This window comes from Dendrobium catenatum, unplaced genomic scaffold (genome assembly GCF_001605985.2).
Source record: "Dendrobium catenatum unplaced genomic scaffold, ASM160598v2 fragScaff_scaffold_289, whole genome shotgun sequence".
In the NCBI taxonomy this organism is placed as follows: Eukaryota; Viridiplantae; Streptophyta; class Magnoliopsida; order Asparagales; family Orchidaceae; genus Dendrobium; species Dendrobium catenatum.
In genome coordinates, this window is record NW_021318751.1 from 245181 (window position 1) to 257813 (window position 12633).

Sequence of the window (12633 nt, forward strand, 5' to 3'; positions counted from 1 at the left end):
TTTTTTTTTTTTCCTATTAGTGCCCTCTTATATAAGATGCATATTGTTGATCCTCTTACTCGCTAAGAGCTTCCTGATAAAAGAATAAAACTAACCAAGCAATCAATCTGTCAATGGCCAATGTTGCTCAACTGCCAATACAGATTGAGAAAATTGAAGTATTTTAGCCATTTGATATAATAATTGAGCCCATCATACTATTGAAATAGTAGCAGTTGATTTTGTTGGGCTACTTGTTGAACAATGAATAGTTGAAGAGAGGGTAACTGAAAGAACTATTTAGATATTGTTAAGAAGTATTCTTTAAACTTTTTGAATGAAATCATTCCTCTTTCAGCCTCCCCTTTAGCTGAGTTGGCTACAAAGAAGAACCTAAACACTATATTTAATTTGGTTAGTCTAGTGTCATATACATCAAAGAAATTTGCTGGGTTAATTATTGATAAGGAGAAGATGACAACTTCAAATCTTAGATAGTGTTCCCAATATATTCATAGTGCAACATCAGTTACCTGTTGAAGTTAGCCAATTGATGTTGTCCATAACATCTATGAAGGATGAATATGAATTGAAAAAATCCGACTCCAATAAATAAATTTTTTGAGTTCAAGGCATCATTCATCAGCTCTAATTTCCTTCACACTGGTCCTTAAGAAATTGTCAAATTCCCCTCCCAAATTATTTCTTTCATCTATACTGGTCGTAATAGAGGCCCTAGTCTCCATGTTGTATTCTTCAACATTTATATGACTGTTAGCGAGTTCAAGTAACTCAGTCAAAGTATTCAGCTGATGTAGACTTAGTGCATAGGTCTCTCTTATAGGCCTTGGATGAGAGTCACTAGAGCTACAACCAACTCTAAATCCTTCGCATTAAGCATCTCCTTCTAAACTTAAGTGATAAAACTCATCAAGAATTCGCTAGGTTCTTGCCACATTCATACTATGGTGGCAAATTATACTATAAACATTTTTTTGAAGTATGTGAAGGAAGTAATGACACTGAATGACAAATATAGGAACCACCTACACTTTAGTGCATCACTAATATCCAGAAGAGAAACAATCAATTCAAAATAAACAATGTGGCTAGCGGGATCCATCTTTCTTTTGTACAAGTGTAGATGAGAGATCTTAAATTTTACTGGAAGCTTAATTGACCTTAGCAATCTTCCTCGAGAAGGCACTGATAAGTGATAACATTCACTTTTCAATTCACTTTTCAATTCTCCCTACTTCATGATAAAAAGTTGAAGTCAACCCCGCAGTGTCAAGGTAATATATTTCATCAGCAGTGGGAGTAGGGGTTAAGGTTCTAGCTCCAAAAAGTCTTCTCCTTACAAAATAATAGGAGGACCCCTAAGGAAATTCCACTATAGGATTCTCTCAAGTGCTCCTTAGAGGTGAATGTGCATGATTTATAGATGTGGAGCTTGCCCATAGGAAGAACAAGTGATGCAATAGAATCATTATTCTAAAAACTAGACCACCCTTATTTGGTATGGGAAGTTAATGAGAGGATGAAAGAGAATTATTTCTATTATTATGTAAAAATTTGAATGGGGTTTGCGTAAATAGAAAGATTTAGATATTAATGTTATGTTTGTAAGTAATTTTTTTTTTTAAATATGAGCATAAACCCTTAATTAAAAAAAAAAAAGATTATGATGTTCTGAGGCTGTAAGCTCAGATATGAGCTCTAAAGAATATTGTTTGTTTTGAGTTTGATTGGAATACTCTAGGATGTAAAGTATTCTAAATGCGGGGGGTTTTACAATTTTTGGTATTTGGTTGGAATAGAAAATAAGGCAAAGTGAAATATAATAAATGCAATGTAAAGTGAAATAGTTAATTTTGAGTGTAAAATAAATTTCTTCCATTATGGATCATTGTACGCCATAAACTTGCTTGACCTCCACCAACTGCCGGCCACTGCCTCTGCCGCCTGCCTCCGACCACCACTGTCACCGTTGACCTCCACCTGCCGTCGTCTACCACCGTCGATTATCATCATTTAAGACTTTATTTTACATTCATTATTTCTAATCAAATAATAAAAAAAAAAATCCATTCACCTACTTTGATCCAAACAAATCGGAAGCATTCTTTTTACACCACTTTTTTTTTTTACACCGCATCCTTTTTCAGCCAAAATAATCCAACAAACAGCCCAAAAAATAAAGAATTACAGGTCAGCAACACAGCTTAACGAGCAATTTTGTGGAACAATTACCAAATGAACAAATATTCCAAAACCCTAACACGCTAAAGCTTGAAGCGTACCCACCACCATCCTTGAAGCAGACAGGTAGCCCACTACATCAAGCAATGGGGAAACTATCCAATCTAAATATATTTTGAAGCTTTCATGAATGGAAGGTATTTGTCTGTCTTCACTCTCATTCTCCCATAATCCTGTCAAATTTCCTCTTTTGAATTACAAACTGCGATTTTGAAATTCCCACATGAAGAGGTTGTGCTCGGTTCTCTGTCTCAGGCGGCGGCTGAGAAAATCCAAGCAAACAACCCACATCAGCTCTGAGCCCAAGGTAATAGGCATTATTGTTGACCCATTCATGCATTTTTTTCTGCCAATTTTGTGTTTTTCGTTGATTTTTCTATCTTTTTCTCATGTAGTCAACTAGCGAATCGATGCCCGAGCCTCAGAGTAGCAGCGGCTATGCAGAGGGCTGTGAGGTACGATGGTTTTGTTCAGATTTCGCAGCTTTTATTCCCTTTTTCGAGTTCGGATATGCATAATTCTTTTGGCTTTGGACAAGGTGCATTAATATCACTGATCGTAGATGCTTCTATTCAAATAACAATGAATGTTGTTTGATGTAAACTTCTGTGATCTCTGTACCTGTAGAAAATCTTATTGCAGGAAAACAAATGCTAGAAAATGAGGGAAATGGTGTAATTTTCTATTGCAAATGATAAACAATACAATGCATTTATATAGAAATAAGATAGCTGAATTGAAGTGAATCATTCGCTGCTAGAGTAGGTGTTCTGCTTACGTTAACAAGTCCCCGCAATCTAATGGTGATGGAGATACCGTTAGCTTGGCATGAAGATTGGTAAAACGAAGTTTAGGAATAACTTTGGTGAAGATATCAACAATTTGATCCTGGGTGTTGATACGATGCACAGTAATTGCATTAAATTTGATGCAATCTCAAATGAAATGATAGTCCACCTCAATGTGTTTAGTCCTAGTGTGAAAAATCTGATTGTGAGTAAGTGCAATCGTTGAGACATTGCCATAATATAACAATGTTGGGTTTGAAAGTGAGAACTGAAAATCAGTTAATAGACGATGAATCCAAATGATTTCGGTAGTTGCTATAGCCAATGCTCGGTATTCAGCTTTGGTGGATGAGCTAGCAACCTTAGGTTGCTTTTGACACACCAGGAAACAATTGTATCACCCAGAAGGCCAGAAATAAATAATAACCAGTTGTGGATTTCCTGTCAAGTGGATCTCTAGCCCAATAAGAGTCAGCATAAGCACGCAATATAGAGGAGGTAGAACTGATGGGTAGACCGAAATCTAGTATTCCTTGAAGATATTGAAGTAAATGTTTAAGGGTTGAAAATGATGCCAAAGGGGAGTATGCATGAACTGACATAATTTTGTTAACGACAAATGATAAGTTGGGTCTGGTTATGGTTAAGTATTGTAAAGAACCAACCAAATGTAGATACGATTCCCGGTGGTCAAACAACAAACATAGAAGCTTCATCTATTGCAGGTTTAAGAGAAAAGTTAGTGACAACTGGCTTACAGTTATCAAGGCCATCCCGATGGATGATATTCGAAGCATACTTGGATTGGTTTAAGTGATATCTAGTGGGCATAAGGGTAGCTTGAATGCTGAGAAATTGAGATAAGCTGCCCAAGTTGCACAATTGAAAGAGCTATTGAAAGTTGTTGAGCAGAGCTTGAAGAATTGAAACATAATTTTCTGCCAATAGAATATCAACTACATATACTAGTAGATAGATAATATGGGAATTGTGATTGTAAATGAGTAAGGAAGGATCGACATCACTATATCGAAAGCCAAGAGTTTACAAATGAGAAGTGAGTTTAACAAACCACTGGCGGGGAGACTGTTTGAGACCATAAATGGCCTATGCAAACAACATACAAAATTTGGATGTTGGCGATCCTTAAAATCGGGCAATTGTTGCATATAAACAGTTTCCTTCAAATCACCATGTAAAAATACGTTTGAAACATCAAGTTGAGTGATAAACAATTTTCTGTGAACTGTTGTAGTAATGAAGAGGCGAATGGTAAGGAGTTTAGCAACCATATTGAATGTTTCGGAATAATCAATACCATACTCCTGATGGTACCCTTGAGCGATAAGGTGTGCTTTGTACTGTGCAATAGAACCATATGAATGAAATTTGGTCTTGTAAATCTATTTACAACCTAAAATAGTTTGATCAGATGATGGAGCAACCAAATCCCAGGTACCTTGGGCTTGAAGTGCTTGGAATTTTGCAGACAATGCATCCCGTCAGCATTGATATTTGATTGCAACAAAATAACATGTAGTATAACTAATCTGAGTAATATTATGCTGTAGATTAAAAACCTGCTTTCCTGTTTGAAGACAAGTCATCATTAGGATGATGTCTTGTTGGGGTAGTAGATTGCTGTGATGAAGTTGCGATAGATAGAGTGTTGAGTGAGAAGTGGAGGAAGTAGGCGAGGATTGAGATTGATAGATATAGTCAGAGGAATATTCCGGTTGAGCTGGTGATGGTTTTGAAGGATATGACTGCTAGAACTCGGTGCAGGGATAAGGAACGAGAGTTAATGGAGAGTGCATATTGGTTTGGGAAGAAATTTGTGAAGCAGAGGAAGTGGAAGAGGAAGTAAGAATGGGATGATGTTTTCATGAAACTGGACATGACGAGATATGAATTTGTTTTTTTTTTTTATGTGGGTGATAACAACGGTACCCCTTATGATTTGAACTGTATCTAATGATACACAAGAGGTAGACTTGGGAGCAAATTTATGTGGAGCTGACGGTTGAAGCCATGGATAGCACAAACATCCAAATACCTTTAAATGGGAGTAAGATGGAGGATGTTGATATAGTAGGTGATAGGGGAATATGAATCGTGTAGTGGAAGACATAAGTCGATTGATGAGATATGTGGCTGTAAGGATAACTTCAACCCAAAATGTATTAGGTAAGTGAGATTGAATAAGAAGGGTTCGAGCTGTCTTAATAATGCGACGATGTTTACGTTTTGCAAGACAATTTTGTTGGGGCATATGAGGACAACTGAATTGGTGGATTATTCCAGCTTTAGATAGAAAGTTGTGGAATTGTGACCTGGACTATTCGCCATCCCCATCAGAATGAAATATCTTAATGGATATAGAGAATTATTTTTCAACCATAGCTTTCAATAAGGCAAATTTGGAGAATGTTTCAGATTTTGTGACCATTGAATAATTCCAGGAGAAACGAGAAAATTTATCCACAAATAACACATAATATTTGTATCTGTTAAAAGATAAAATGGGGGAGTACCCCATACATTATACACGACAATCTCAGAAGGAGTACATTTGGTAGTAGTAGAGAAGGGTAGTCTATGACTTTTAGCAAGTTGACACGAATGACAAACATAATTATAAATATAAATGCTAAGTGACGGAACTAGAATAGCTATGGTAGACTAAACAACTTTATGCGGATGTCCCAGACGAGAATGCCATAGTTGTGAAGTGTCGGATGTGGAGATGAATGCTGTTGAAGTTGAATTGGATGGAGGGAAAGTGGAGGATGGCATGGCGACAGGATAAGAGACCATTACGGCATAGTCTTGAAAGAATCCAACGGTTTGTCCTCCGATCCTTGATATTATAGCCATGCGGTGTAATGGAAATAGTGCAACCATTTTTAGTGGTTAGGCGATGAACATAAAGAAGATTGTGAGAAACATTAGGAACATGAAGTAGAGGAGAAAGAGCAAGCTTTCAATGGGGAGTAGGCATGATGCTGTGGCCGGTGGTGGAAATTGGAAGGGATTGACCATTGCCCACTTGAATTTGCTGTGATCCATGATAAGTTTGTGGAGATAGCAAGTGAGTGGCATCATTTGTCAAATGAGGCGTTGCTCCAGAATCCAAAATCCAATCAGTAGACTATGATGTAGTGTCTGTAGATTCTACAATAAATGCAGGGGAAGGATTGCTATTCTAGTTCAGATTAGTGCAATGCCAGCACTTTATCGCCGAGTGACCTAGTTTGCCGCATATCTGGCATTCAATGCAAGCAGAAGAGGAACGCCCACCTCAGGAAAAGAATGGCTGGCGACTCCGAGTGTTGCGAAAGGGTAGACAAGCAGCAGCTCTACCCAAAGTCACTGTAAGAGCAATGGGAGATTCAAATTTATACTGCTTATAGATCATGAGCTGCTTCGCTTTCTAGATTCGTCTCTTCACTGTAGTGTAATGAGTAAAAATCATCGATATTTAGGGGTTGGAGATTTGTGCGGATGGCGGTTTTAAAGGATTGATAGGAAGCAAGCAATCCATTAAGTGTATATAGAATGACGTCTTTAGGATCGAGAGCACAACCGATCGTAGTCATAGAGTTGACTTTCAACTTGATTTCGGAGAGATAGTGTTGCATTGTTTTGCTGTTCATGGAGATGTGGGGTAATTCGTTCTTAAGTTCTATAATGTGAGAATGATTAGTGGATTGAAGTCGTTTATCAATTATTTGCTAGATCTCTGCACACGACTCTAGATTCAAGATATAGGGTAACAATGTCATGGATGTAGTTGAGAACAAAGCAGCTGCAATATTCTGATCGATTAGCATCCATGTAGAAAATAAAGGATTGGAGATGACTTCACCGGTGTCATTAGTTATCTGTCGGGGAGGACATCAAACAGAACTGTCAAGGTATACATCGAAACCGTTTGCTCAAAACATCTTCAACACTTGAGATCTCCATGTAAGATGATTTTTTGGAGTCAATTGAATAGTGATGACATTCTTAATGGTGGACATTAAGAACTTTAGTTGAGGAGGAATCAGAGCAATACAAACCAACTGTGAAGCTTTTGTGTAGCTTCCTGCAGTAGAAGAGTTTCAAGACTCCATTCTGGGATGCACAGTCAAACGGAAGGGAGTAAAGAGCCATGTGGCTTAATGGCGCTCTGATACCATGTAAACTTCTGTGATCCCTTTACCTGTAGAAAAGCTTATTGCTAGAAAACAAAAGCTAGAAGATGTTTCTAATGCAAATGATAAACAATTCAACGTATTTATATAGAAGTAAGAGAGATGAATCATTCACTGCCAGAGTTTGTTTTTACCGCAGGTAAGTGACTGCGCTTGCAGAGGTAGTGGCGCTAGAGCAGGTGTTCTACTTATTGCTGGAGCACGTTAACATTTGATTGATCAAATTTTATGGGTTTGTGTTTGTCAAAAACCAATATGCTTTGCAATAGAATGGCAAAGTGCTATGAAGGTATACTATTTCATGCGATCTTAAGACACATGGAAATGAAATTATGATATTTTCATCATTTAATCCAATTTGTTATGGGGCTGTTTGGTTGCAAGATTTAGTAAGGATTTAGGCTAAGTCTTGCTAAACAATTTTTTGAGTCGTATAACTCCTATTATCATCTTAAATCATATTTTCCTCCCATGTAGACTAAACCTCATATTTTGTAAATGCCTAAAAAAAGTAAAACTTAAGATATTAACAAACTTCTACCTCTTCTTTTACTTCATTTAAATCTTAAATCTTGCTTACTAGGATTTACCAAATTTAACATTTATCATAATAACAAATAGCTCTCATAAATGAATGCTTCCAAGATTTACTAAATTTGGATTTACAACATTTACTAAATCCTACTTTGAACCAAATTGAAGGGAGAAAAGAAGGTTTTTTTTTTTTTTTGAGATTTTAGCATTGCCAGTGGCCTTTTTAGTTTGCATCTAAACTTCTTTTGAAATGATATATTTTTGCTGTATATGTTCGAAAATGTCCATATTATTCATTCTTGATCGGATAACCAAATGTATTTTGAGTGATTTAGGCAGTTACTCTGTGGAATTTGAATGCTTTGTGCTATTATTTTCTGGCAGAGACGAGATGTAGTAGTTGATTCAAATGTTAGCCATACAACCAACATCATCTCCAATCACGACTTTTCTGAAGGGCTCCATTCTTGGCATGCCAATTGTTGTCATGCTTATGTGGCTTCTAAAGAATTTAGTCTCCCCAATGGCCCCAATGGAGTTGTTGCGTACTCAGGAGAGAGTCACATTGTCATCACAAATCGTACAGAGTGCTGGCAAGGTTTGGAGCAGGACATCACTGGGAAACTTTCCATTGATACTAAATATGATGTGTCAGTTTTTGTTGGTGTGCATGGGAATCTACAGGGGTCCTGTGGAGTGCAAGCAACACTTAGATTAGAGAATTCAGATTCTGGTACTAGCTATTTATGTGCTGGAAGGTATAATTTGGAGATTGTTGCTTTGAAATAGTTGATTGGCTTGGAAATTCTGATGTCAATGAATGCTTGTAATAGAAAATCAGTCACCAAAGAAAGCTGGGAGAAGCTGGAAGGATCTTTTACATTGACAAGCTTGCCAAGTCGTGCCATCTTTTATTTGGAAGGACCTCCTCCTGGAGTAGACATACTGATAAACTCTGTAATTATTTTGCCCACCAGCTCTGAGTATTATGGGGTATGTGCTTTTCACAGTTTTTTTCTATGTGTTCACTTTCAAGCTCATTGTTTTTTCTCATCTGCCCACTTTCAAGCCAATCCCTTACCTGTCTGTCACATTGAAATGGTGTCTCTGACTGAAATACTTATTTCTGTAAATTTTTCTGTGATTTTTGGGATGCCCAATTGGTTATTTGTTGTTAGAAATAACTGGATATTTAATGCAAAATATGTTCCTGAAGAAATTCTGGAAATGAACTTTGTGTTAGATATGAATAGTTTTTATCCCAAGAAGTTGGGGGTGATTACATCGATCAGTCTGGATATGTGATGCAAAATTTGGTCCTAAAGAAATCCTGAAAATGAACTTTGTTTTAGATATGAAAAGTTTTTGTCCCAACTTCCAAGAAGCTAAGGATGATTATATTGATTGGTCTGATGAGAATTTTAGGCTTTGGACCTTTTTATTAGTTTAGAAAACTGCAGCAATTTTATTAAAACCAGGTCTGAACTTTCTATGAATTGAATCCCTGATGCCCGTAATGTACTAATCATTATGTTGACTCGCTAAATTTGGGTTGAGCCCAAGCTTTTATGAAGTTAAACTATTATGCATTTCTCTAAAAGAAAATTTCTTTAATACATCGTGATATGTACTACTCACTCATTTTAGTTTACTTTGAATGTGTTTAAATTATTTTGATAATATACAGCTTTCATGGTGAATAATATAAATCTTTATCTCCATCATCATTAGCCTTATATTCTTATCCCAACTACATGTGGCTGGCTGGCCATATGAATACTTCTTCTCCAAGTATTTCTATTGAGTGCTTCATGTGGTTTTAATTTTAATTTATGCAAGTCTTTGCTCATATCTAATAGTCTATAATTTTTTCTGCCCATGCTTTTCAAATTGAGAAAATGACCAAAACAATCCCTTGATTTTTTATGAATGATCAAAGTAGTCCTCAACTATATTAAATGATCATTTTGGTCCCTCAACTCCTTAAAGAGGAACCAAAATAGTTCCACCATAGGACTATTTTGATTCCTTTCTCAAGACTTGAGGTATCAAAATAATTCTTTGCTATAGTTGAGGACTATTGGAGTTCTTCATAAAAATTAAGGGATCATTTTGATCATTTTCTCTCTTTAGATTGTTTCTATTTACACTTCTTAAAGATGCATTTTCTATTGTTTGTTGGGCTTGCTTAAATTAACCTAGCCAATTTTCTACAACCTTGTTCTTAGTAAGTGCTAGTGCCCAACCGCTCATTAAAGTATGGAATAAATGAGGAACGAATTATGAGCCTTAATGTTGCAAAAATTAAACAATTTTCTAAATACCTACCATACTACTATCACCTAAAGTATTCCCATCTATCCAACAAGGAAGTGCTCACACAGTCACCCACCTAAAAAAAAAAAGGAAAATTCATTTAAGCTTTTTTACTCATGGAAAGCTTGCATTTATATTGCAATTTTATCTCATCTATTTGTTCTTTTTCTTCAAGCAATTTTAATGATTTTTTCCTAGGAAAACCTCTCTACCATAAACTTTAGCATCTTAGATGAATTCCCATTATATTAGGCTGGCTTTAAGAAGCCGTGGGCTCCAAAAATTCGCACCCCGGCCCCTCTGCGTACCCCCCTTTTTCATTTTTTGAGTTGGGTTTTCGAGGAGAGTTTTAACAAGTAGGTTCCAGGGTAAATTTTAAAAAGGCAGATTGAACTATGAATAAGACACTACCCAGAGATGTCGCCCTCTTTTTTCAAGGAATTTATGATATGAGTTCAGGTTTCCTATAGGCGGAAGCTCCTATAGTTAATTACCACTCCGGATAATGAGAGAGAACTTTCGATTAAGGCTAGTTGTCAAATGAAGACATAGCATCCGACGTATAGTAGTAGCATGATTTGATATTTGAGAATTTGATATTTAAAATTAGAAATTTCACCATCTTGTACTTAAAGCGGATGGTGGGGGTGGGGGTGGGGGGGATGATGATGAGCATGATCAAGATTCCATGGTTCCGTCATCCCGGGCCATCGTGGTCCCTACTCTACTTTGTCTACTTAGTCAAAGGAGATAGTCGGCCTAATATGATAGGATGATCCTTGTCGACAACCATGAGTTGTTTTGTCCAAGGATAACATGTAGACTTGGGGTGAATATTTGTTTAAGATAAAATTGAATCCACCTTAGCTAACAAAGGAATTTGTGCCCTATCGATCATATCTTATTGATTCATTGCCTAATGATTTTGTGTCATTGGGGAACATACGGGCTATTATCATTACCCTAATATAATTGTGCCATTTGGCAGCAAAACCACCTGGTCATAACCGTTTACGTGCGGTGCCATTTAGCAGAGAAACCTTTGATGTGGTGCCATTTGGAGGCGAAACCACCAGTTAGAGGACACGTGCAATCAATAGTTTTTAATTTGTCCATCTCTGCAAATTGTTGTGGAAGATGAATGGATTTTACTTTAAGTGCTTGATGATTAATTTTAATTTTAAATATCTTAGGTTATGATATTATTGAGATTTTGAATTTTTATATGCTTTTTGGAGGCATTTTAAATATTTATGATCCCCTCCTGTTGAGATAAACATTTAACATTACCATATCAGGGTAATGTTGTAGTAACTTTAAAAGATTTGTATTTTGTTGAAGCTTGAAAGCATCAGAATGTATATGATCCTATCCGATTGAGATAAACATTCAACAAGGCAATTATCAGAGTAATGTTGTAGTCACTTTAAAAGATTTGTATTTTGTTGAAGCTTGAAAGCATCAGAAAATATAGGATCCCCTTTGGTTGAGATAAACATTCAACACGACATCATTGGGGTTTATATGGGTTGTTATATATTTTTTGATTGAATCTTGTTGACTCTATCAATTTACTAGCATAGGACTGGCTTCATATATGAATTTATTTCTTAACTTACAAAGCATCTTTAGATGTTACGTGTGTACCTATGACACGCTCGTCAAGGCCCTTATGGGTATATACTATTGAATGCATTTTGCGCGTTGGATTTATATGATTGTTATATGTATGCATGATATTACTGGAATGAAGCTCTCAGCATATTGCAAATACATACAAGAGGATACTTGTGAGTGTAATTGCAATGTCAAATATCATGTTTGAATGAAATCCTCTGCATCCTGCCAATGCATGTAAGAGGTCATTTTAAATTATGATTGTATTGTCAAACGACATGCTTGAATGAAACCTTCTACATCCTAATGATACATACAGGAGGTCATTTTAAGATGCAATTGTAATGTCAGATGACATACTTAAATGAAAGCCTTGCATCTTACAAATGCACGCAGGAGGCCATTTTGAACTGTGATTGCAATGTCAACTAACATGTTAGAATGAAACCCCTCTGCACATAGCCAATGCATGCATATTATGGAATGCACATCAATGCGTATTTTAATGAATGTGAGAGGGTGTTTTGCATTTTTAAATGTAGCTGGCTGCTAAGGTGACTATTGTTTCCAAATACGTTGAGTTTTATATTGGGCTTTGTTGACACATTCTGTCTGTTTGTATGAATGTTGCGGATCCGGTGGCCTAGCGTATTAGCATAGCGCGCAATACATTTGCGTAATATGCATGTACGGGAGGTATTTTAAAGTATTTGACACTAATCAATTGTGCGGACAATTATCGTTTGAATATGCACAATGTTCTATATAGAAGCTTATAGACGCCTTTTATCTGCTTATACGAGTGTTGCAAATCTAGTGGCCCACGATTTCTTTTACTACTGATTCTTTGCTTTTGCTTATAGGTGAATCATAGCATTGCATTCAGAATAGCCATGAGATGCTTCATTATTCTGATGAAAGCTCCATCTTCTCATCCT

General features: G+C 36.4%; 1 protein-coding gene across 1 annotated transcript in view; it reads left to right on the plus strand.

The window, feature by feature from the left end:
• The first annotated feature begins 2384 nt into the window (after positions 1-2384).
• Positions 2385-12633, plus strand: part of LOC110113931 (endo-1,4-beta-xylanase 3-like) — a 31687-nt gene continuing 21438 nt past the window's right edge. The window contains exons 1-4 of the mRNA XM_028693447.1: positions 2385-2548; positions 2637-2696; positions 8147-8520; positions 8596-8755. Coding sequence (XP_028549280.1) covers positions 2465-2548; positions 2637-2696; positions 8147-8520; positions 8596-8755 — 678 coding nt within the window. The 5' untranslated portion in view covers positions 2385-2464. The remainder of the gene's footprint in view (positions 2549-2636; positions 2697-8146; positions 8521-8595; positions 8756-12633) is intronic.